General features: G+C 33.0%; 5 protein-coding genes and 1 non-coding gene across 9 annotated transcripts in view; 2 read left to right on the top strand and 4 right to left on the bottom strand.

The window, feature by feature from the left end:
• Positions 1-2,109: 2,109 nt before the first annotated feature.
• On the top strand, positions 2,110-4,259 carry LOC140874123 (transcription factor MYB58-like). Its single transcript, XM_073277403.1, has 3 exons — positions 2,110-2,278; positions 3,034-3,163; positions 3,433-4,259. The coding sequence occupies exons 1-3, from the start codon at positions 2,140-2,142 to the stop codon at positions 4,151-4,153; spliced, it is 990 nt and encodes a 329-aa protein (XP_073133504.1). The 5' UTR covers positions 2,110-2,139; the 3' UTR covers positions 4,154-4,259.
• Positions 4,260-7,033: 2,774 nt separating this feature from the next.
• Positions 7,034-12,581, bottom strand: LOC140874130 (proteasome subunit alpha type-2-A). 3 transcript variants are annotated; one of them, XM_073277412.1, is made up of 12 exons: positions 12,481-12,581; positions 11,998-12,075; positions 11,828-11,904; positions 11,267-11,331; positions 10,518-10,564; positions 9,984-10,059; positions 9,355-9,422; positions 8,404-8,473; positions 8,101-8,186; positions 7,796-7,858; positions 7,399-7,464; positions 7,034-7,306 (listed from the first exon to the last, which is right to left on the bottom strand). In XM_073277412.1, exons 2-12 carry the CDS (start codon positions 12,036-12,038, stop codon positions 7,258-7,260), a joined length of 708 nt encoding a protein of 235 aa, XP_073133513.1. In that variant the 5' UTR covers positions 12,039-12,075; positions 12,481-12,581; the 3' UTR covers positions 7,034-7,257. The 3 variants fall into 3 exon arrangements, with proteins under 3 accessions (XP_073133513.1, XP_073133516.1, XP_073133522.1); XM_073277415.1 differs by having other exon boundaries at positions 12,515-12,571; XM_073277421.1 differs by lacking the exon at positions 12,481-12,581 and adding an exon at positions 12,160-12,221.
• Positions 12,582-13,112: 531 nt separating this feature from the next.
• TRNAR-CCG (transfer RNA arginine (anticodon CCG)) lies at positions 13,113-13,185 on the top strand. The gene has a single exon. It is a non-coding gene; the product is annotated as a tRNA-Arg (tRNA).
• A 438-nt stretch (positions 13,186-13,623) lies between these two features.
• Positions 13,624-15,889, bottom strand: LOC140875875 (tRNA (mnm(5)s(2)U34)-methyltransferase, chloroplastic). The gene is made up of 6 exons (XM_073279698.1): positions 15,618-15,889; positions 15,454-15,517; positions 15,136-15,328; positions 14,343-14,416; positions 14,107-14,262; positions 13,624-14,027 (listed from the first exon to the last, which is right to left on the bottom strand). The coding sequence occupies exons 1-6, from the start codon at positions 15,856-15,858 to the stop codon at positions 13,904-13,906; spliced, it is 852 nt and encodes a 283-aa protein (XP_073135799.1). The 5' UTR covers positions 15,859-15,889; the 3' UTR covers positions 13,624-13,903.
• Positions 15,890-18,774: 2,885 nt separating this feature from the next.
• LOC140882482 (phosphoglycerate kinase, cytosolic) lies at positions 18,775-21,777 on the bottom strand. 2 transcript variants are annotated; one of them, XM_073288533.1, is made up of 7 exons: positions 21,640-21,777; positions 21,249-21,445; positions 20,896-20,973; positions 20,539-20,799; positions 19,947-20,264; positions 19,603-19,761; positions 18,775-19,148 (listed from the first exon to the last, which is right to left on the bottom strand). In XM_073288533.1, exons 2-7 carry the CDS (start codon positions 21,441-21,443, stop codon positions 18,954-18,956), a joined length of 1,206 nt encoding a protein of 401 aa, XP_073144634.1. In that variant the 5' UTR covers positions 21,444-21,445; positions 21,640-21,777; the 3' UTR covers positions 18,775-18,953. The 2 variants fall into 2 exon arrangements, with proteins under 2 accessions (XP_073144634.1, XP_073144625.1); XM_073288524.1 differs by having other exon boundaries at positions 21,608-21,760.
• Positions 21,778-22,616: 839 nt separating this feature from the next.
• The window catches only part of LOC140882493 (phosphoglycerate kinase 2, chloroplastic-like), a 68,406-nt gene continuing 67,710 nt past the window's right edge, over positions 22,617-23,312 (bottom strand). The window contains exon 2 of the mRNA XM_073288542.1: positions 22,617-22,940. Coding sequence (XP_073144643.1) covers positions 22,701-22,940 — 240 coding nt within the window. The 3' untranslated portion in view covers positions 22,617-22,700. The remainder of the gene's footprint in view (positions 22,941-23,312) is intronic.

Below are 23,312 nucleotides of genomic sequence, written 5' to 3'. Positions count from 1 at the left end.
AAAAATAAATGCAGTATATAGCAGACAAATAGTTGAAGTATGCATTATATTTATGTAGAGGATGTATAAATATAATTGGGAAACTGTATTTATCAAAAAGACTTAAAATGAGTTTTAATTATAAGCTAAGCACTGAAATTGGCTCGTGATAATGTGATATATGAGACGTTGAAGAATGAAGGATGTAATATGTGGATGATGAATCCGTATATATGGATAATGTAATTAATTTGTAGAACTCGAGTCAAATCTTGAAAGTAATTAATTTCTCGTTATTTATATCAAAGGTGTCTTTAATTAGACACACCAAGATGATATACATTGATTTATTATTAATTCTTGATTTGTTCAATGTTTGCCTCAAATTTTACGAATAATTTATCTCATTCACGAGTCAATCAATGTCAATACGTAATTATGTCGAGAGGAGAAGATAGAATTAAGTTTTATCATTTACCGATCACATCATGACCACGGCTAAAAGCTTGCCCTTTTTGATTCAGGGAAACTTAATTTTAATGAATTTGACTAAGTAAATAAAAAATATATTGCAAATATAAGTGATGGGAGGAGCTGCATTTTTAAGGTAATTAGATAAAATATTTACTGTTTTTCAATTGATGGACACTGACCATAATTATTGCTTAAATGTAATAATAGTTCCCTGTCTAGAAACACACTCAATAAACATGTCTATCCCTCGCTCTCTCTCTCTATATAAATATATACAAAAAGAAATTGGAGGGGAGCTTATAGCAGTTGAATATCAAATCCGAGATATCTGTTAAAATTTGATACCATCTTGGTACTATAAGTTATCAGAATAAACAATATTTTTTAAATAAATTCGCTTTTTGGCGCCTCAGCGCTCGCGGTTCCATCCCGAGCATATCATTTTACGTATTTGATGTCCTAAATTCATGTTTATGATATTTTAAGTTGTTTTAAGTATTTTTAAAAGTTTCAATGTAAAAAATTTCAAGTTTTAATGTCAATAACGGAAAGAACGACTCACGTGGATCGGTTTAGTTATGTAATGCATTATATGCTAGTGTGTTTTGATAACGAAAGTTATGTTCATTAAAAGCATGCAATTTTATGAATGTAAAGATGATGTACTCATTTTTATTTAATTAGCACGCATAATTTTCAATTATGAAAGATTTTCAATTCTTTTTCCCATCTTGAACTCCCCCTTCTTCTCCCCATCTCCCTTTTAACGTTCAAACATCATCCAAGGTTAGAAGCGAGTTCTTCAGTGTTCGAAGCTAGATCGTTTCCAAGATACAAATTAAATCCAAACATCAGCATTCAGACAAGTTTTAAATGCTTTTGAAACCACCAATCGAATATATATATATGTATTTTAATATGAAAAAGTATGTGTACGTGTTTAGTAGTGTCCTCGAGTTTTGGAACGCTACAGTTGGTTATTATATAATTTCACATGTATATGTATACAAATTAATCACGTCTTTAAAATATACCTATTATAAATAAGCTGTTAGTCCTCAATAATTAGGTACATGTAATGTTAATTAGCCGTCGCGAAATAACATTACAGATTGGTAATTGCGAATCTATACCCTATTAATTGCACAAATTAAAAATATTTATTTGCTCAATCACCACTTTGATTATTATTATTATTATTATTATTATTATTATTATTATTATTATTATTATTATTATTATTATTATTATTATTATTATTATTATTATTATTATTATTATTTGTGGTGCATTGAATGCTTTGTGAATTGTGATATGTTTTTATCTACTAGAATAGACCGTATATTTAACTTCCTAAACTAAAAATGACATTTATCTGAATCTTTGACAAAGTATGTACTCAAGAATTAAAATATTATGATCAGTATCTTCCTAACTTTTTTTATATATAAAAATAATTTTTTATACCTAATTATTATTAAATAACCAAATCCCTTGTCCACTGACTATTAAGGTAGGAAATCACGACCACTCTCATGATTTCCTTACTACAAGTATACCTATAAATATAAAGAGCGAATGTGTAAATGATGAGAGATATCACCAAGAAGACTCGAGGTGGTTGCACCTTATTCCATTTTTTATGATTAACAATCCCCAAAATCCCGATTGCTCAAGAACACGAAAATGGGTAGAGGCCGAGCCCCTTGCTGCGATAAGAGCAAGGTCAAGAAAGGACCATGGAGCCCTGCAGAAGATTTGAGGCTCATCAATTTTGTTCAGAAGAATGGGCATAGCAATTGGCGCGCACTCCCTAAACAAGCTGGTATGTGCGTGCGTATATGAAAACTCTCTTTTTTGCGTTTATATCTAGAGAAAAAACGCGTGTTTATTTGATTTTGGTTCCACAAAAGGGGTGATGATCGAATTGAGAAGAAATTAAATGGTCAAAAAATTTGTTTATGTATGATCACTTTGATGTTTTTGTATCATGCTTATTGATAAAATGGTCTTTGGTGATTGAATCTCCCATTATGCATGCATTGCATTTTGTTATAGTGCTCGAAAAATTCACATCAAAATTGATCCCCTAAATACTTGACATTTTAATTAACTTCCCTGCACATAAAAAAAAAAAATCATTTGCTTACACTAATTATTAGAGTACTGAATCCAATAAATTAAATTCATCAAGATCTTCTTTTGGGTAATTAATTTCTTTTTCCCTTTTTCATATCTGAAATTAACCACGTGAAGTTATTCTCTAATTTTCAGAAGTGCTTCCCTTTAGTAAAATATATATAAAAATAAAATATAAGTATTTCATATTATACACACACACACACACATATTTTATATTTGTCCTCACAGCTTGTGATAAGATCCGGTGAACGAACAGTTAACGTCATAGAAATTAAATACAATATCAAATCCAAATGCATAAGTTATAGTAAAATTAAAATAAATAGGTGGGCAAATAAAGAATGAATAACGAGAATTGGAAGGCAATCATTTGGATTTAATTTAAAAATATTTGAATTATATTTTTTTTGAAATTAAAAATGAGTGTGTGGTTTGCAGGATTGTTGAGATGTGGGAAGAGTTGTCGATTGAGGTGGATTAATTACCTAAGTCCTGACGTCAAACGTGGAAACTTTACGTCTGAAGAAGAGCAAACTATAATCAATCTCCATAATTCTATCGGAAACAAGTACGTGACAGCAACTCACTAACTCACTATCATTAATCACCATTATAATAATAATAATAATAATTATTATTACTATGATTAATTCAGCCACTAACCAACTTACACAATATTAAACATAAAGTTTAAACCTTTTTTCAATTTTACCTTTGTATAGTAACATATTGTTCAATCAAGAAATGAAAAAATTACCTAAGCGGAGTCATTTCTCTCGTAGGATAGAATGACTCGACATGCATGCCATTAAATTTAACTCGATCAATTTATTACAGATGGTCTAAAATTGCTTCGTATTTGCCCGGAAGAACGGACAATGAGATAAAAAATGTGTGGAACACACATTTAAAGAAAAGATTGACAAGGAAATTAAGTGCTAATAACATGGAGCATTCGTCGTCTCAATCTCGTACATCTAGTTCAAGCACACGACAAATGCAAATCGAGAAGTACTCGATTGATCATGATCAAATGGTCCAACAATCAAACGTGGATAAAGGTAGCAAGAAACTCGAGTCCGTCGAAGAAACGACGACGACAATTGATTCCCCAACATCATCGTACGCATCAAACTACCCCAACTCTACTAAGGACAGCACTGTCTTGATGCCAAATGAAGCAACGGGGCATCCCAAATCTGATGTCAGTATCATTATCATCGACCCTTCGGGTCCGTCGAACGAAGGAAAAGGCGATATGCCCCTCGAGTCCGACGGCGATTTTTGGGACTTTTTGGATAGCTTGGATCCCTTACAATTCAGTACTAAAAGTGAAGTTAGTGGAGAAAAAAGTGATGGTGATGAAATTGAATGCAAAAGGTGGTTAGAGTACTTAGAAAATGAACTTGGACTAAGTGGAGTTGATAATGAGACAAAGGAACAAGAAATAGTTTCAACAATTCCACAGCACGAGGGGGTGAATTTGGAGCAAGAAATTAGTGTTGCATTGGATTCTTTTCCGATCTGGCCCCCTTCACCTCTAAACCTTGGGATATAAATTAAAATATTAATGTTTAGTTTTAGGAATCGTGTCAAATTTGGGCATGATTTTAAACAATTTAATTAGTCCATATATTAGGTATATTCTCACTTGTAAACAGTAGTAAAATGGTATGACATCCTTTTCAAATGGTTAAAAACAATATTCCTCGATTGTTAGGAACAATAATTGTTCCTACTATTCTGTATACTGATCAAGATATAATATTTACTCTTTTATATCGTTTAAAATGCTTTAATCAAATCGTTATCGTCAGTTATAATATTTTGTATAATTACATGTATTTCATATCAAGGCTGCACATTGGATCTTTGTAAGTTCCAATTCTTGGCAATTAAGGGTAAATTCGATGCTAACACGTGGTGAATTTCAACTCATACAGTGAAGAAGGAAATAAACCCCTTGGATGCATAAAATAAGGAGCGAGTCTCTCACAAAATATGTGTGACCCGTATGATCGTAGTGACTTTGACGGTGACACATATTTTAAAATTTTTAAAAATAAACAATAATATAATTTATGTGTGTATGGTATGTAAATGATATATCCCTTGAAAATAATGAATTGGAAGTGTACTTTTGCCGTGGGACTGTGGCTTTAAGATGGAATTGACCGCCTAAAATAAGCAAGTGGGTAGGTGATATTTCCCACTTCGACTTTAAGTTCATTAGTCTTATAAGTGATTGGGTTTTATGATTGGTTTTACGGTTGATACGTCTGTTTACTTCGCTGTTGTCGAGAGACAGGCGAAATGATTTTTTTGGCTCCGTCCCTACTTGTGTCTACGTTTAATGTTGGTGTGTAAGTATATGTGCAGCTAATTAGGCAATTGGCACATATTATGTATTTATGCATTCATATTGTGAGAGATTTCAACATTTTAGATGTAGTATAGTATTGATCAATTATTAACACCAACAAATCAACGCATAGATATAGGTTGGAATATTTAATTTTTCTCAGTATTAAGTGTTAATTTTATACTTTTCATGATCATGCATTCGACTCGAGATATAGGAAAATAGATTATTTTTTTTAATAAAATAAAGATTATATATATATTTTTTTAAAAATGTTTTATTGATGCAATAAATATTGCAAATTTTACACCAACAGTTGAAATATGAGAGATTTCTCAAAGAAAAAAATAGGGACATAATTTTATTGTATTTTTGTTTGCTGTATCATTATCATCATCCATATTTTAAATTTAATGTACCTTTCAATGCACATCGAGAAATTACTTGTTCGTATAATCTATTTATTGTATGTATATATATATAGACTCATATATCATATATGCGTGTGTATTACCTGCGTGAAACAAAATGACATAAAAATTGAATGCAAAGTATTTATATGTTACCACATGTTTCATGTATCTTTCATGCTCAGTTCACGTTATATGTTCCATTTATTATTCTAGTGTTTCATTTCATGTAAATAAATATAATTATGTGAGTGACGTGCATCCTTCCATTGCACATAATTATATGTATTTACATGAAATGAAACACCATAATAATAATCGGAACATATCACGTGAACTAAGCATCCATCCAAAGCACATCATATGTGTCTGGAGGATAATGCTATATGTACATAGAATCTTACAAAGAAGCTTACACGTCCTATTAAATTAGAAAAGTGTATCAAAATTCTTTTAAAATATTTTTATTTTCAACCTACAATTATTTTTCTTGTTCAAAAAAACTCTTAACAAAAAAATTATTATTTTTTATTTTATTATTTATTGTGTAGTATTAGGGGTGTCAAAATTGAACCCGACACCAGTTGACAGATAATTATCGAATTAAGGTGGAGGTTTTGGGGTTCAGGTTAGATCCGAAATATTTGAATATTTTAAATTTTTAACAAAATAATTAAATAACCATAATAATAATCAATATATTTTGATTTAAATACATAATAAAAAATCTCACTTATATAATTCTATATAATTTAAATTTGAAAGTTCAAGTGTACAAAGTTTAAAATATACTTAATACACAAAATAAAAATTATTTTTAAAAATCAATATTTTACAAAATAATTATTACATGTTGAAAATCTATGATACAATATACAATAATTGTTTTCAAACATACAATATATAAAAATATAGTAAATATTTTTTAATTTTATAAATAAATAAAAAAAATTAAAAATTTCTCAAATCAAATCCGAATAAATCAATAACGATCTACTCGAACTCAATCAACCCAAACCTAATGATTTGATTTTTTATTTTGTTTTTTTAACAAAATAATTAATTATTACACATAATAATAAATAAATATTTTTTAATTTAAATACATAATAATAAAATGTCACTTATATATGATGTAAATTTGAAAGTTTAATTTTAAAATTTTAAAATATATTTACTAAAAAAAATAAACAATTATTATTTTTGTTGAACTCAGTAAATAATTATATTTTCATAATTATATTTTAAAATTTTATTAAATATTTATTTTTGTTGAACTCAATAAAATTAATTCTATAAGTAAGTGATAAAAAATAATAATATTTTTGTTAAAATATTTATTTAGCAAGACAAAGAATTAATTGTAGATTGAAAAGAAAGAATTTTTTTAAAAAAAATTGAGATATTTTCCTAATTTAATAGGGCATGTAACCGTCTATATAAAACTATATGTACATATAGCATTATCCGTGCTTGGAACAGTTCAATTAATGTCGAGAAATAAAGCAAAGTAATAATTTAATTTTTTGAAAATTAAAAGATATATATTAATTCTTACTTGAATAGTTGGACAAGTACCGGAACCATGTAGAACACAACACACATTAGCACCACTCAGAGCAATAACCAAGGAGAGTCGAAATACTCTATAGCACAATCAAGCCGCTCACAATTCGCTTAATGTTATTCCTTCCTTGATCAGGCAGAAAAAAGCTATTTTCTAGGTGTCATTGAATGTCAAGAAATGATTCAGCCATCCATGTTCCTTCCGCAAGGGAAAAACTAGTCGAACGATGCGAAGTACAAGTCTCCATACACGACACACACTGCTTAGGATTTCTCGTTTTACAATGTTTTTCAAATCGATTACAACCTGATTAATCCATAAAACTACTCCACTTCCTGCAAATAATCCTCGATCTCGGATGGGGTCAGAATCCTGCAAAGAGATGCAGGTTCCATTGTCAGCAAGCTACAGACGTACAACAGTAGCTTATGTGCATTAGAAAAAGGGAGAAAAGTGATTCATACTTGAAGATTTGGTCGTTGCCAATCACACCGATCTCAATGTTCTTGCCAGATATCTGTCCCTCGAATCTGGAAAGTGCGTCATGTTAATGTAGCCAATAGGGCAGAAAAAATTGTCGAGCATGCAGATAAAATATTGACTACTGTTTTCTCCTACAACTCAGGGCATGATTTACTGAAGTAATCCATTGGCCATTTGTGGTGGGGCTTTAAGTGAAAAAAAATGAAATTTAAGAAAAATGCACCCTAGGAGAAAAGTACCAGCTTGTTCCTTTCCCAATAAAAAATGGAGAAAAAATGACATATCGAATGCTCACTTCCCCCGTTGGCCATTGCAAACAAAAATTCATGGGTTACACAATTATTTTTATAACAATACTAGAATATGTAGATGCCTTACCCCTCTTTCAGTGTCAAGATTGCAGTGTGCACAGCGTCATCAAGTTCCATATCATCAGTGTACCTGAAAGAAGTGTGTCAATGAATCACAAATCACTGAAATAGTATTGTCAAAATACCTCAACAAACGAATGAACGATTAGTATAATACACATGGCCAAGTAGTGGATAAATAAGTATGAAATCATACTCGAAGAGGACAGATATTTCATTATGCCCTAACTATCATCACAGCACAAGGAAAAGCCACACGAATTTTGATGCAGCAGAATTTTTTTGTAGTGTGAAAAGATAATGACAACCAACCTCTTCTCCAGAAAAGTTTTTGCATTTGATACATTCTTTCCCATGGCTGAAGCCTTCCAGGAAAAATATGAACCAGATGGATCCACCTATGTGATTGTGACCAAAAAGGAAAAAGAAATTGCTAGTTATGTAACTCTATTTTTATAAAATCAACAAAAAACTGTGGATAAAAGCAATGAGACGAAGATGCACTGTACACACATATCTTGGCCATATCTGGAATAAAAGGATCAGCCTTCGTAATAATGAAATTCACACTGAAAATGCAACACACAATTCCAATACTTAACATTGTTAATATACCTGATAAAGCTGTGGACCTTTGTCATCATATCCAGCAACCAAGAGTGAAACACCAAATGGTCTCACACCCCTGCCATAAAAGCCAGAAAACTAAGAAAATATGGTACAAGCACACTGACGCACTAAGAAATAAAAACCCAGCCAATCCTATAATCATCCATAAGACAGTACAGGATGATTCAAATTAGGTTTTAAGGCGCGTAGATTTAGAAAACATGAATAAACATTAGCAGAATGAAACTGTATTCAAAATAAGTTCCTCAAGCTTTCTTGTCGTCAACACGAGAGCGTCAAGGAAGATTCAGCTGAAATGCATGTTGTTTCTTTTAGGGATTCATTAGCACCAACTACCAAAAAGGGCTCTCTCAGGATATTTCCTGCCTTATCGATCATTTGGAACCTATAAAGAAATCTCCCGAGAATTTTCACAGGTGTCCTAACTGACTGTTCTAACATGATGGAGAGGGTGGCAGGGAATCATAAGAAAGAAAAATCCATCTACACTACAGCCACAATCATGAAGAAAAAACTGTCTTGACTTTTTTTTTACTGGTTTTGCCTGGTCAATCTCCAGAAGCTGGTTAAAATTCCTACTCTCCAAATCAATTAGAAATAGATCATTTCACAATTTAAGGATGGACTTGCATCAGCAAAGAAGGCTGAGAATAATATTACCAAATGGAAAGAGAGGTTGAAAAAAGTTTTGTTGGACCTCAATAGAAGCATAATCTAATGTTACTATACACTCCGACCCATCATTTCGTGGAAATATGCATTTTCACAAGTCCCACCAGAGGTGGTAACTAAGTAGGGAAACGCTTCATCTAAAAATCATAAAATATTTTTAAAGTCGTCAATTGTAGACTGGCCATTTGTGAAGGTCTCGTTATCCATAAAATAATCTTGCCTTATTAGCACCAGATAAATCATGCGAGAACATGTAACACCTACCCCGACTGAGTGAATTCCTGCATAACAGTGGCAGTTTCCCTCACTAGTTGAGTCACTGGGATTTGTTCCTGTAGTTGATAGTAGAAAAGGTAAATGTATGAGCAGAAGATATTAGTGTCATGCTACTACACAACTTACTTCCAAAAATTATTCACCCCCAATGACACCACACATCGAACTCCACAAATAAGGAAAAAGGGGGGGGGAGAAACACTTTTTCATATTACGTGGAACATAAACAAAGCTACAGCCAGCTCCTGCTAAGTGACGAAAATGAAAATCAGCCCAAAGCTACATGAAAACACCATGATGAACGGTAATGGAAAAAATATGAAACAGATAGATCATATCATCCTCCATGAATATTTAATTCATTTCAGTGTAGATTGATTTGATTACTAACAACCAAAAACAAGAATTTCGAGATGGTTAACGTCGAAGTAATGCAATTCAAATGCGTGTAAAAATATTAAACTTTTGGCTCCCAGTCAAGCTTCAAAGATACATATACAAAGACAAATCAACTTCGGACCAGTAAATTTGTATAGAAGCATGAAGCAAGTGGTTTTAGCAGTATTAAAAAAGAAAAGAAAAGAAAAGAAAAGTCAATATGTGGAGCAGATAAGTACTTTGTATAGGCGATAATATTGCTCTGCCTGTTTCCTACTTTTTCTAACCAAAACTCGAGAATCGGGGCCCATTCCACTGCAACATGAAAAAATAATTAGTCAACCCATCTGAGAAATGAATCAACAATACATTCAGAATAAAAATAAACACAAGTGAAGATATTTGATATTCAAACATTTACAGGAAGTGGAGGCTCGCTTAATAATAAAATGGAAAGCTCCAAGCTTATTTGGGAAAAGCAGCAGATTCTAACTCTGTGAGACCCTAAGATACCAAACAAAAACTGAAAAATATTTGGTCTTTGTTAATTCTTTTTGGCAAATCCCTCCATGAAAAATAGAGACTGGTGCACATCCACATTAGCCTAGCAGAAGTAAAACTTATGGCCAGAAAATCACCTCTAGGATACTCTTACTTCATCAATCAAAGGCTCATCATTGCAAGAAATGCTTATTACATTCAAACATTCCTTAAATAGAAAAGGATACACATGTTTAAGATCAATGGATAGGAGTCAGATGATGAACGCCAACCTGTATACAACTCCAATGTTTGGAGTCAAAATCTGAATCTTCTGCACCTGCAAAAGTATTGACCCTCAGAAACCAAGGACATCGCATCCAACATAACTAACTTCAATTTCAAAACATGGTAAAATGTGAGGCGGTGATAAAAATGAGCCAGAGCACAGCAAATAACACAAGGTAGAAAAAATAACCCATGCTTAAAATAAAAGATGTGGATTAGTATGTTTTATAGGACAGGTAGCAGGAAAAACATTGTTTCGGTGGCAACCAAAAAAGTTCTCGATAGTGAATATGATCCCAAGAGTAGGCACTTAGTTTACGCAAGAGATCGTCAATAGATGGTTACAAGTTGAAATTACCATGTGTTAACCTTGAACCACCAAACTCTACGTGTAGAAAACAATGTCATAAGGAAAGATTGGGCAAAAAAAATTAATAGGGCTTGTTTAAGTTTTGTGGTCTAAACTGCCAACAGGTGACTAGGTATACAGAGTTGTACATTGAAAAGTAATTTGGTATATATAACAATGAGGGTGTGATCGATTGGTTCGGTTTAAGACAGACAATAATAATTAAAACAGATATACATCTGCACGCTTCCAGAATACAACTGGAAAAAAGATCTCAAAGTTGAAAGTATTACTACCTGAATCTCATTGATAGTCCATCTGTACTATTCCAGAATACAACCAAAAAATGTCTCAAAGTTCCAAGTATTAAAACTTGAATCCCATTATTATGACTAAGATACTTACAGATGTCTCATCAACCAAAATTGAAGGTAATTTCTTCTCTGTTGCAATAACAACACCATTAGCAGCTGCAACCACCAAAACATAAGGATAATGAGATTTTTTTTTATCAAATGTTCTCCTTTCCATTGCGCGAGCCACGGATTACTTAAAAAATGATGGAAATAGTACTAAATATTATCCACGAGCACCATAATAATTCTTTTTATGTTGACTTCAGGATAGAGATCCTAATAAGTTTCCTCGTCAAAATTTAATTCAAACACAAAACACAAACCTTTAAATAATTAGGAATAGCTACTAAACATGATAATCTTAAAGTTTTGAGCTGATCTTAGCCTATCAAAATGCAAAATCTTAAAGCTTGAACTTAAGAAACCCAAAGTCACGCCCTACTGACGCTTTAGCATTTTCTCATGTTCATAACTATCTACAATACTTTCTCAAGTAATGAATGCCATACCCATTCAACATTTCACTTTAACCCTGTTAACACTAATGAAAATCCTAGTTTGTTGCAATTAATTATATAAATAATGTGCGGGGATAAAATTCAAAATTCACCTTTAATTCCTAAGGAAGTTTGACCAGATCCAACAGCAGTCAAGGCATGTTCAATCTGAACGAGTTTTCCTGAAGGGCTGCACAATTATTGGGAAACAACAACACTTTATAAACATTAACTTGAAACAAACAACATAAAAACAACCAATCATCAAGCCACTAGCACATACCTGAAAGTAGTGAGAGAAAAGGAATACTGGCTATCGCCCATGATTTCTAGATTTAAACTTTAGTATTCGAAGAAGTAACTGCAGAATAAACAAAAACAAAACGTAAATTCATACCCACTATTTCAGCTGCCATTATCAATACGAATTCGCAAAAACATGAACCTTCTAAGGCTGACTGAATTATTTTCGAGACACTAGAAACAAAAACTAGGCCCTAAGATTCAAAATCGACAATTAGCCTTTGAAGTGGATACAGAAATGAGCCGAAATGTTTATTTTTCTCCAAAAAATTAGGCTTGAATACCCTACCCTCTAAGGATCTAACAATACGGTAATCTGGAAAATGCACCGATTGAAACCCAAAGTTTCATAGCCCAAAAATAAGTATTTTTTTCTGATCACTAGACCTACAAAGACTGAAAATCAGCAATAAAGTTCCTAGAATCAATGCAAAATATCAAAGATCAAGGGGCAACATCATACGAAAGATTGAAATGCTGCTGCCGAAAGTGCTCACGGTCTTGCAGTGTAGAACTTCGGGGGTTGAGTTTTTGAGACAGATTTCTTGTGCGAGAAGAAGGAAGATGCTTTGATCCAAAACTTGCAACAAGCCCATTATGTTGGCCCGAAATAATATGGGCCCATACTATTTGAGTACAATATCTTCGGGCCTTATTGATTCAACCCCGTTATTCTGGTAGTCCGTAGCTCACACTTTCGTAAAAGGGGTATTTATTTATTTTTTTGATCAAAAAGGAGTATTTTTATTTAATGTTGAATAATCATTTAACAAATTTTTTAATTAACTAATTATGTTTTAAGTTTTATAGATAAATAATTTTTTCAGTGGATTTTATTTCTTAAAATTTCTCGTTTGGATATTATTGTTGACAAACTGATGAAGTCCTGAGAGAAGAAATATGTCCGTCAATGTATTTGCTTTAATAAGGTGGAATAATTATTATTTCAATTAAAATCATCAATAATTATCATTATTAGAGTCAGAAAAGCTTAAAATTATTATTATAAAATGAAATTGTATTCGAAATGCTAACCGTGCTATGGAAATTTAATAAAGAATAAATAAAAATATTTGACTACACATTGCAATCGGGGATCGCGTGGCCTAATGGATAAGGCGCTCGCCTCCGGAGCGGGAGATTGTGGGTTCGAGTCCCATCGCGATCGTGACATATTTTTCCACTTTTTTTTGAAAAAAAAAAACAAAAAGAAAATTATAGAAACATACCCCTCACTAATTTTGACAAGACTAGCAAAATCGAAACTCAAATTGAGAAAATTTAACGGGAATCAACAATTCAGTATAACCATAAAATACGATAACATTAGAAAAGACCCAGATCTAAAAAGGTCATAGACATATGGCATTGTGTTAGCAAGCTTCGTCAACAAATAAATATGTCACCAGGGGAATCATGTAACTTCCAATCATTGATGGCTTATTCAACAACGAAATAGACTTTTCATCAGGAAAAAAAAAAAAAAAAAAAACCGAAATAGACTAAAATGGTCTAGTTTCATGTTTCGTCAACACTCAGATATAACAGTTAAGTATCGATACAAGTTCACATTCTATGATTTACGGGGTATTGCCGGGTACATGAGAACTAGTTGTTCGTAGATATGAAAAAATGAAATGTCCATAGATCGACAAGGCAAGGGTAATTTCAAACCCAATCTTGAACTTCCACATACTATGGAAAGTATGGTCTAGCGGATGATGCTCAGCAACTAAGATGACAAGGAACAACAAGAAGCACCAAATGTTTAGTCAACTTCCAAGATAAAAGAATCCCTAGAGGTGATAAAATATAATTGGATGTACAGATGTAAGGTATCAAAATACAGACTTAAAATTGTATAATTATTAATGATACATCCGCTCTCATCTTTTTGATAACAAAACAAGTACCGGAGCTGAGGGTCTATTTAACATTTGGAGGTTGCAGCATGTCCAATAGTTTGCAGGCAATCCAGAAGCAAAAGACTGGACTGTGTCCAACTCCTCCCTACAGAATAAAGGAATCATAATTTAGAAGACGAATCATCATGATGATAAAATCCAATAAATTGCGTGCATGTTGTTACCTTCCACCAGAATGTCCCACATAGACCACTAAACTAATGAGGCCTCCGGGTGCAAGTATTTTTGCTGCAGCTTCTAACGCAAGGAGGGTCGTTTCTGATTGCGTTTTAATCCTTTTGTCGCCTCCTGGAAGGTAACCCAAGTTGAATGCAACTAACCTAAAGAACAAGGAGAAAATGACAGTCCAAATTGATGTCCGCGCCATTTATCTTTTTTCATCACAAAGTTGTGACAATACCTCACTGTGACACCCTGGGGAACAATTTCTTCCATTTTGGTATGGCAAAGGGCATACAGTTCTACAAGTTCTCTCTGCATTGCCACAAGAAAAATCTCTAACTTGGTCTCTTCTCTCAAAGGGTAAAGAAAAAACCAAGCATCGATGGAAAACCAAAACAGGTTGTCAGAGCTTATACAGAGCATCAGTTTTTAACAAACATGAAAAGAAAGAAATGAGTTTGGGACTTCTTTGGATCATTCAAGGCACGAAATTTGGAAGAGGGCTAAAATGGTTTTCGCTATGTCTCTACCATAATATCTGAGCAATGTACACAAGAAACCACACTAAATCACTGGATGACAATATCCCTAATTTGCCAGTCATTCAAACAGAAAGTCTTTCCTGACTCGTGGAATGGATTGGGCTCTTCCAAGTTCTTAAGAGCTGGATCATCCCCTAACAAAGTCCATGTGCACAAAACAGACCACAGCATGACATTTATGATGCATAGCAAGGTTTAGCATTGATAAAAATAAAGCACATCACATAATAATATATCACAAGCCATTGCACACCAGCAAATAGCTCATGTTCCTAGACAATAACATAATGCATATAGTTCAAGCATAACTCAGCACCAGTTCAAAGCTGCATTTCCTAAGTTGAGCCAAACCGTGTCCATCCATGATCAACTATTGACTTGGATCCGAATGCCATAAAAAATTTAAGAGACACAAAATAGCAGTCATCATTTTCAATCATTTAGGAATCAATAGCAAGCATAGCATCAAATACACAAACACAAAATAACCTCATCAGGGCTGACGGACTGATCCAACAAAGAAGAAGTGCTTTCCAAAGCATTTTTTTGAAGGTCCATTGCATAAACACGACCGTTGTGCGTTCTATCACCAATCAACTTGAGCAACGCTAAGGTATCAAACCCATTGCCACAGGTGGCATCTACAACAACATCTCCTTTTCGAACCACATTCTTCCATATCCTAACATAAGAAACACCACCAAATTCAGTATCAGGTAATAACAAAGGCACTATAATTAGCAAAAAAGACGCTAGTAAGTTTTCGCCCCTAGCTCTAATTCAACCGGAGAATCAACAACTACCTACAAGTGAGCAACTTCAGTGGCCTTCTTCTTGCCGAATATGTATCCTGTCACAACATCTTCCAATCCTGAATTATCACCGAAAAAATACGAAAAATTATAATAAGAAATCTCGAAGTTAAGCACAAAATCTTTCAACGCAACCGTTGCAATGCCAACAATGGGAACCTGAAAGGAAGGAATCACGGGGTTGGGGAATTGAAGTGCGAAAGTTATCCTTGGACGTAGCAACGTAGTCTTGAGCAATGGAATTCGTAAACATGGAAGCTTTCCTAGGGCTCTGCTGTAATTTCGAAGCAAACTTGGATGAAGGGGTGGAAAAGTAGAATCTGAGGCAGTTCCGTAATTGAACGAATCTTTCAGGCAGTGATGAAACAATGGAATTTGGGTACCCTCCAATGGAACCCATGATACTTTCGTCAAATGGAAATCATAAATTCATAATGAGCAGCTAAGAAATTAGACTGATATGGTTGCATACTTGCATAAACAATGATATTGAGGTTTTTAATTGGGTCCAAAAAAAAAAAACAATGATATTGAGGAATTGATCAAAGTAGAGCCCAATTGAATTTGGTGGATATTTTTTTTTTAAAAAATGTTTTTTTAAGTTATAATTTTTTGTTTTTAAAAAATTTTTAATTTTGACTTAAAAAGTACTTTTTTAAGCATTTATTTTGTCATCCAAATACCTTATTAACTAAAAAACACTTTTTTTTTTATTTTTTAGTCTGGTTTTTGATATCAAAGGTCATCAAAGGGGTCACGTAATCTCGAAAGTCGAAACTAATTTTAAAAATAAGATTAGAAAAACACACACACAAACACAATTGTAAGGAACAGACAATAACGAGAAAACATTGATCATGTAAAATGATTTAAAATATCATAAATGAAACTACTTTAACAAAGCATTGAATTACCCTTCACCATAACTTAATCTATACTATTAATTAAGGGAGAGGGGTGAACAGTAACTAACTTTTGGTGAGGTTTTTTTAATATGTCAATAATACCCTTAATTAGTTTTTTTGTTTTCCAAATTTTTATTTACCTTTTTTTACAAATATTTTTATTTTATAATTTAATTAAAAATATTTATAAAACAAAAATAAATTAAAAAACAAAATTGTAATTGTACGAGCACGCAACGCGTGCTTCGAGAGGCTAGTAATAATAATAATTCACCCTTCTCCGTTAAATATTAAATTTTGATAAAAAAAATTATTAATAATTAATATTATAAAAAATATACAATTATTTGATGTCCAACGATAATAATAATTTGACCATTTCACCGTTAAAATTAAAGTTTGATAATTTTTATGATTATTAATTAATTAGTATTTTTTTTGAAACGATTAATTAGTATTGTTAAAAAAAATACAATGAGTTGATGCCCAATACTTTAGTGGTATTTGGTTCAAATCTCACACGTGATCGTATTAAAAAATGTACAAATGATTTTAATTTTCCTCTAAAATAATTAAAAGAAGTGGTAGGAAATTTTTTTATTGAAAAAATCAAACATAAAAAACGAAACGTAGAGGCCTCACTCCTAGGGGTGCAAACGAACCGAACCTATTCGTGAGCTTTACGAGTCCGCTCGATAAATATTTGATTCGTATTCGAGCTTATCGAGCTCGAGCCGAATTCGAACATGTTCGAATTTTTTTCGAGCCGAGCTCGAGCCGAAATTACTCTGTTCGATAGTTCGCGAGCCTTAATATTTAATTAATATAATATAATTATATAATAATATATATACATTTAGAGCTTTTCGAACCATAATATCCGAATAGTTCACGAATAGGTTCGAATATTTCGAACCGAACTCGAACTTCATTTCGAGCCGAACTCGAGCAAAAATATTTGAAATTATCGAACTTCGAATCGAACTCGAACTCGAATATACTCTTATCGAGCCGAATTTGAACCTTAAAATTTTACCATTATTCGGCTCGATTCGGTTCGTTTGCACCCCTACGCACTCCGCAGTGTCTGAGACCCCGGCGACCAAACAATCCCTAAACCTTAAAGCGCCATTTAACATTTATGCACAAACTATTAGTTAAATTATAACATAAAATCTAATTTGTTATGCGATCTATTGGTTAAATTTTAAATTGGTACACAAACTTTTGTTAATGGCTTAATTGGTACATGTCTGCCAGATTCCGGTCAATTTTCAGTGACATTTATGTAGAATATCCAATTTGCCCTTTATTACAAAAAATTCATATTTTATTTTTGATTTTAATTAGATATATTGGTATATTATATTTTATACTTAAAAATTGATTTGATTAAAAATTTTATTTGTACATAATATTTATTATATTAGATAGATTATATATTTCAACGAGAAGAATTAAATAAATTATATTAAGACATACAATATCTAAATAATTGTAAATAAATAAATTGATACCATAGAAAATAAATAAATATTTTTTTAGCTAAAATTCTATTTTTGTATACATAATTTCCTCGATAATATTTTGAAAAAAAATATTAAATAAATAGTGATTGTGATAAAATATTTTTTAATATTTTAACTAAATAAAATTTTTTATGAATATATATTTTAATAAAAATATTACGTAAGTTCTACTAAAAATTAATATTAATTTCCAAATCATAATTATAAGAAAAATTCATCGAAACACCAATTAAACTTCGTTATAACGTGCCACATGTTTTTTAATCAACAAATAAAATTGAATTGCGTTAGTCCGAGGGTTTACCTAGTGCGCACTAAAAGATAGCGGCTGCAGATTTTCATGTCATAAAAAATAAAAAATAAAAAATTGAAAGTTTATTTAAACACAATAATTTTATAAGAGAACATGACTAATAAAAAATTGAAAGTCGTTCTCGATTTTTATTACGGACAAAACTGATGAAGCTGGTTTTGAAACTAAAATAATATTAATGTTTTAATTAATTTGTATCATCAAAAGACTATCATACCCTTTTTTCATCATAATTTAGTCAAAATCAGGTGAACATGTACCAATTAAGCCATTAAAAAAATTCGTGTACCAATTTGACAATAATTTATGTACCAAATTAATTTTTACTCTTAAATTTGCGTATAATTATGTTATAAAATTATAAAAATGAGGACCAGTAAAAGGATGCAATAATATTCGCACGGCGGCCCAATTTACACAGGTACATACAGCACTAACCATACTGGTTTTCTGGATTAGAAAATTTGTCGCATGGAAATCAAATTTGCTCACATGAAACGTAATAATAATAAGCTATAAATATGGTGCCATTTGACGCAGTGATGATGTTGCCAATACATGACAGAGAATAATGAAGATAATTTATTATTCATCTTGAGTTATGGTAGTGGCTCATTATTAAAAATTGCAACTACAGTTCCTACAAAACCAGCTATTACAACATTTATCTCAACACGATCTGGTAAAAACCAGGCATGACTACAACCAAAGACAGGACAAAGAAAAATTCAAAACAGCAAGTAGCAACTTAAGCATCATTGAGGGCAAGAACTCCCGGAAGCACTTTCCCCTCGAGAAGTTCCAAGCTGGCTCCTCCTCCAGTTGAAATATGGCTCATCTTGTCTGCAAGACCAACCTTCTCGACTGCAGCAACAGAGTCGCCTCCTCCGATGATCGTGGTCACTCCCTTTCCACTGAGTTCTGCTAGTTTCTTGGCAATAGCCTGAAATAGAACAAAAGAAGTGATTTTTCAGCTGGTGACGTCAATGAAAAATAGAGTGTTCACTCAGAAGTCAGAACCAGATTAAGCACGACTCGATATTGTTAACATCGCAGGCTATTTTGGTCCATGAAAAGGCACACCTTATTAGGAAATATTCTAATATTTTAAAGCCGAAATAATTTTTTTATAATTCTCTCAAAACATTTTTGTAGCTCAGTATGACCGGGGAAAAAAAGTACTAAGTCAATATTTCTTTTTCAATTTAAAAATAAAATAAAATAAATAAACCAGATAGTCCAAGCCAGAAAGATTTATAACATGATAAGCTAATTTGATGATAACCCAACACAATAGAAAATCCAGCTAATTTCGGTTTCAATCCCCCCACCCCAACCTAACACCCTTGAACAAAATCCACTATAGTGTCATTGATCATTAGAAACTTAAGTCATACCTCTGTTCCAGCAGCAAATTTTTCAAACTCGAACACACCCATAGGTCCATTCCAGATGATCGTCTTGGTGGTATCTAAAGATTCCCCAAATGATTTGATACTATCAGGTCCGATATCCAAGCCCATCCAGCCATCAGGGATTCCAGATGCTGGAACAACCTTAAAAGAAACAAAAAAATAGAAACATTTCATTCTCAAGTATATTGGTACAAATACTCTTCAACTGCAACCATTTTCAATGTTAACTACCTACCAGAGCATGGTAACATTTGAAATGTATGATTACAAAATGATCGTTTTAATGGTAATTTGTCGGTGAAATACAAAAATATCCCAATGCCTACCTTGCTGTTGGCATCAGCAGAAAACTTGTCAGCGACAACCACATCAGAAGGTAGCAAGAGAGAAACCCCCTTTGCCTTGGCCTTCTCCATAAGTGAAGTTGCCAGATCAAGCTTGTCTTCCTCCACAAGTGAGGATCCCACAGCATATCCTTGAGCTTTGTAGAAGGTAAAGATCATTCCTCCACCCAGTAAAAGAATGTCCACCTTCTGTAACAGAGACTCTATAACACTGATTTTGCTGGATACCTTTGAGCCGCCAACAATTGCGGCGAAAGGCTTCTTGGGGTTGGCCACAGCTCCAACTAGATAGTCGAGCTCCTGAAAACAAAATCAAGTAGCAAGAATATAACTGGGTAATACTAGCACCATTTTAAAATAACCATCACCAACAATCATGAGAAGGAAAAGCTGCTACTTCATCTTAATAGAAGTCAGAGAATAAAATCACATTACAACTTCTTATTCCGACAGTAAACAGCATCAAACTGTTTAAAGAATCTATATTGACAAGTAAACATTGTCATTAATAGATCTATCAACATATGGACGACAGCTTAAATACATCCAAGCAGAAAGTTCAGATGACACAAACCTTCTGCATAAGGAATCCCGCAACAGAAGGTTCCAAATACTTGGCCACTCCCTCTGTTGAAGCATGGGCTCTATGAGCAGTCCCAAATGCATCGTTAACGTACAAATCAGCAAGTGATGCAAGCTTCTTTGCAAACCCAGGGTCATTCTTTTCTTCTTCTTTGTAAAACCTAACATTCTCTAGGAGAACAACACCTCCCTCAGGCAACCCAGCTACCAATTTCTCAACTTCTTCACCAATACAGTCATTAGCCATCTTGACCTAGAAATAGTTGAAAAAATATATATCAAACCAGATAAGCAAAAGAAAACTTTGCACAAGAAATTGATGGCCTTTAAAACTTAAGGACCGGCGTACCTCGACTCCAAGAAGTTCAGAGAGTCTAGGAACAAGAGGCTTCAAACTGTACTTTGGAGTTACACCTTTAGGGCGCCCCTGAAACCCATTTTAATGCTATTTAACCACTTCAGATCGTAAAACATCTCTATAGAATTGTTTCCAACATCACCACATCACTCATTTTAGCATAGGAGAAGAGAACCTTCAACTTTCCTTCCATTTATCAATCTTTACAAGATACTAATTATAAATCATCCACGAATCTATGAACCATCCACCACTGATCTAAGTATAAAAAGAATTGAGAAACGCAACTACAACAAAAAATGGCAAATCCATCCACAAGAAATAAAGTTGAACAACACACGTACGAGGTGGGAGGAGAGGATGACTCTGGCACCATGTCCAATCAAGTACTTGATTGTGGGGACAGCAGCCCTAATCCTGGTATCATCGGTAATATTGAAGTTATCATCCAAAGGCACGTTCAGATCCACTCTAACGAAAACTTTCTTCCCCTTCAGATCGGCTTCCTTCAACGATCCAACGCTCTTCTTCGTCGCCATTTCTTAAATTCACACAGTAAATCAATAAAAACAAAAAACAAAACAAAACAAAACAAAACAAAGACACGCACACAAAATCAATAGCTAAAATTATATTAAAAATACGAACAAATTATATCAAAAAAATGAATAAAATTGTGAAATGATCGGCTAAAGGAGCTTACGCTGATAGTGTAAATAGGAGAGAGATCGATACCTCACTTCAGTTCAATGTTTAAGATGTTGTAAAGAGATCACGAGAGGGCAGATGGAAAGATCGAGGACGAGGAGAAAGCTTCGTCGCCTTTTATATATTTGAGGTGGAGAACCGGGCGTAGGTTGAGCTGGGTTTTGCTAAATTGAACCGCGGCCCGTAATGCGCACGCTCTGTAAATTGACATAATAGCCCCTAGAGTAGTGGAGTGTCTCTTTTCTTCTGTTCTGTTCTGCATCAAACGAGTATATTCGTATATTCCTCCCTCCACGTACGTATTTTATAAAACCTTTTGTTTTATTCCACGTTTTCACACAAATTGAGATCTAAAATTAAATTAAATTTAAATAAACAACTTTGATCCAATTATTTTAAGAAACACTTTTTTTTTATTTTAAATGATAAAAGAGGTTCAGAAAAATAGTTAGCGTTGAAAAAACAGGAGAATAAAGCTATAATACGTCACAATGCATGCTTATTGGCTAGTTTATTATTGCTAGTCATGTGTCATAAACAAATGTTCAAATAAATAATCTCAGGAGTAATATATAATGTTGACTCAAAAATGTTATTATAATACAAAGCTATATGTTCCATTAACTCAGTCATTAGACACGCCCCTGAAAACATATAAATTTATCCATTTTTTATTCCTTATTTTTTTAAAAAGAAAGAAAAGAAAGAAAATCAATTATCAATGCAATAGTAAATAGATGCACCAAATATGGTAAGAGAATTGCACGCTTTAGGAAATATCATACATTAATCACACAGACTGATAAAAATATAAAGGGGAATTGGTTTTATGGCACAGAAAATACAGACACAAGGGGAATTGGTTAACAAACAAAGTAGCAACTCGTAAAGAAAGTTTTTTTTAAAAAAAAACTCCTAAAGAGTAAAGAGAGAAAAAAATGCACATCACCCCCTCAAATTTTCATTAATCTATTATTGTGATTCAACAAGAAAAGTGGAAAATGTACAACATGAACTCATATTCTACTATATTTCCTCGTTTACAAAGCGGAATGCATCAAGTTACACAATACATATGGTACAATCAATCAATTAGGACGACGCCTTTGCGTTTGCACTGAAACTAAAAGTGGAACGGCTTCATCGAGAGCAAGGACACCAGGAATTTCTTTGCCTTCCAAAAGCTCCAAACGGGCACCACCACCAGTTGATATGTGGCTCATTACATCAGCAACTCCAACCTTCTCGACAGCTGCAACGGAGTCCCCACCTCCAATAATGGTCGTCACTCCTTTCACACTAAGTTCAGCCAGCTTATTTGCAATTGCCTGCAAACAAATTCGCATTCAAAACCAAATGATTTTTTATTCCCTATAAAGAAAAGTAAAAGTTGTTTGCTATAACAAAACTTGGAGAGTCATATATAAAGTGTCATTTATATTTTAGAAAAAAAAAAGATGTAGCTGCGAGTTTATACCACCAATCCACCATATTAATTATTACAAGTAGTGGAAATAATCACTACAACGAAAACGCTAAAAGACAAGGGTGGAAAAACGTTGTCTATTGCCTTTTAAAACCGATGTTAAATGCCCTGTTGTTAAAAAGTCCGGTCAAAGACAACGGTTTTTCACCCTTGTCTTTTGAGCCAACGGCAACCGTTGTAAAACCGTTGTCGTTGGCTCAAAAGACAACGGTAA

Source organism: Henckelia pumila, chromosome 1 (genome assembly GCF_033568475.1).
Source record: "Henckelia pumila isolate YLH828 chromosome 1, ASM3356847v2, whole genome shotgun sequence".
In the NCBI taxonomy this organism is placed as follows: domain Eukaryota; kingdom Viridiplantae; phylum Streptophyta; class Magnoliopsida; order Lamiales; family Gesneriaceae; genus Henckelia; species Henckelia pumila.
The sequence above is the reverse complement of the archived record's forward strand: the minus strand, read 5'-3'. Positions and strand labels throughout refer to the sequence as shown.

Bases quoted from the DNA above. Each gene is read 5' to 3' on its own strand.
- LOC140874123 (XM_073277403.1), top strand. From the start codon at position 2,140: ATGGGTAGAGGCCGAGCCCCTTGCTGCGATAAGAGCAAGGTCAAGAAA. The intron at 2,279-3,033 runs GTATGTGCGTGC...TGTGGTTTGCAG, and splicing joins CGCACTCCCTAAACAAGCTG to GATTGTTGAGATGTGGGAAG. The intron at 3,164-3,432 runs GTACGTGACAGC...AATTTATTACAG, and splicing joins CATAATTCTATCGGAAACAA to ATGGTCTAAAATTGCTTCGT.
- LOC140874130 (XM_073277412.1), bottom strand. From the start codon at position 12,038: ATGGGCGATAGCCAGTATTCCTTTTCTCTCACTACTTTCAG. The intron at 10,565-11,266 runs GTAAGTATCTTA...ATACTTTTGCAG, and splicing joins TTTTGGTTGATGAGACATCT to GTGCAGAAGATTCAGATTTT. The intron at 7,859-8,100 runs GTTGGTTGTCAT...CACTTCTTTCAG, and splicing joins AAAACTTTTCTGGAGAAGAG to GTACACTGATGATATGGAAC.
- LOC140875875 (XM_073279698.1), bottom strand. From the start codon at position 15,858: ATGGGTTCCATTGGAGGGTACCCAAATTCCATTGTTTCATCACTGCCT. The intron at 14,417-15,135 runs GTTATTTTGTGT...GTGGCAATGCAG, and splicing joins AGTCCGTCAGCCCTGATGAG to AGAGAACTTGTAGAACTGTA. The intron at 14,263-14,342 runs GTATTGTCACAA...CTTGTTCTTTAG, and splicing joins CCCCAGGGTGTCACAGTGAG to GTTAGTTGCATTCAACTTGG.
- LOC140882482 (XM_073288533.1), bottom strand. From the start codon at position 21,443: ATGGCGACGAAGAAGAGCGTTGGATCGTTGAAGGAAGCCGATCTGAAG. The intron at 20,974-21,248 runs GTACGTGTGTTG...AATGGGTTTCAG, and splicing joins TCATCCTCTCCTCCCACCTC to GGGCGCCCTAAAGGTGTAAC. The intron at 19,762-19,946 runs GTAGGCATTGGG...GTTTCTTTTAAG, and splicing joins CTGCTGATGCCAACAGCAAG to GTTGTTCCAGCATCTGGAAT.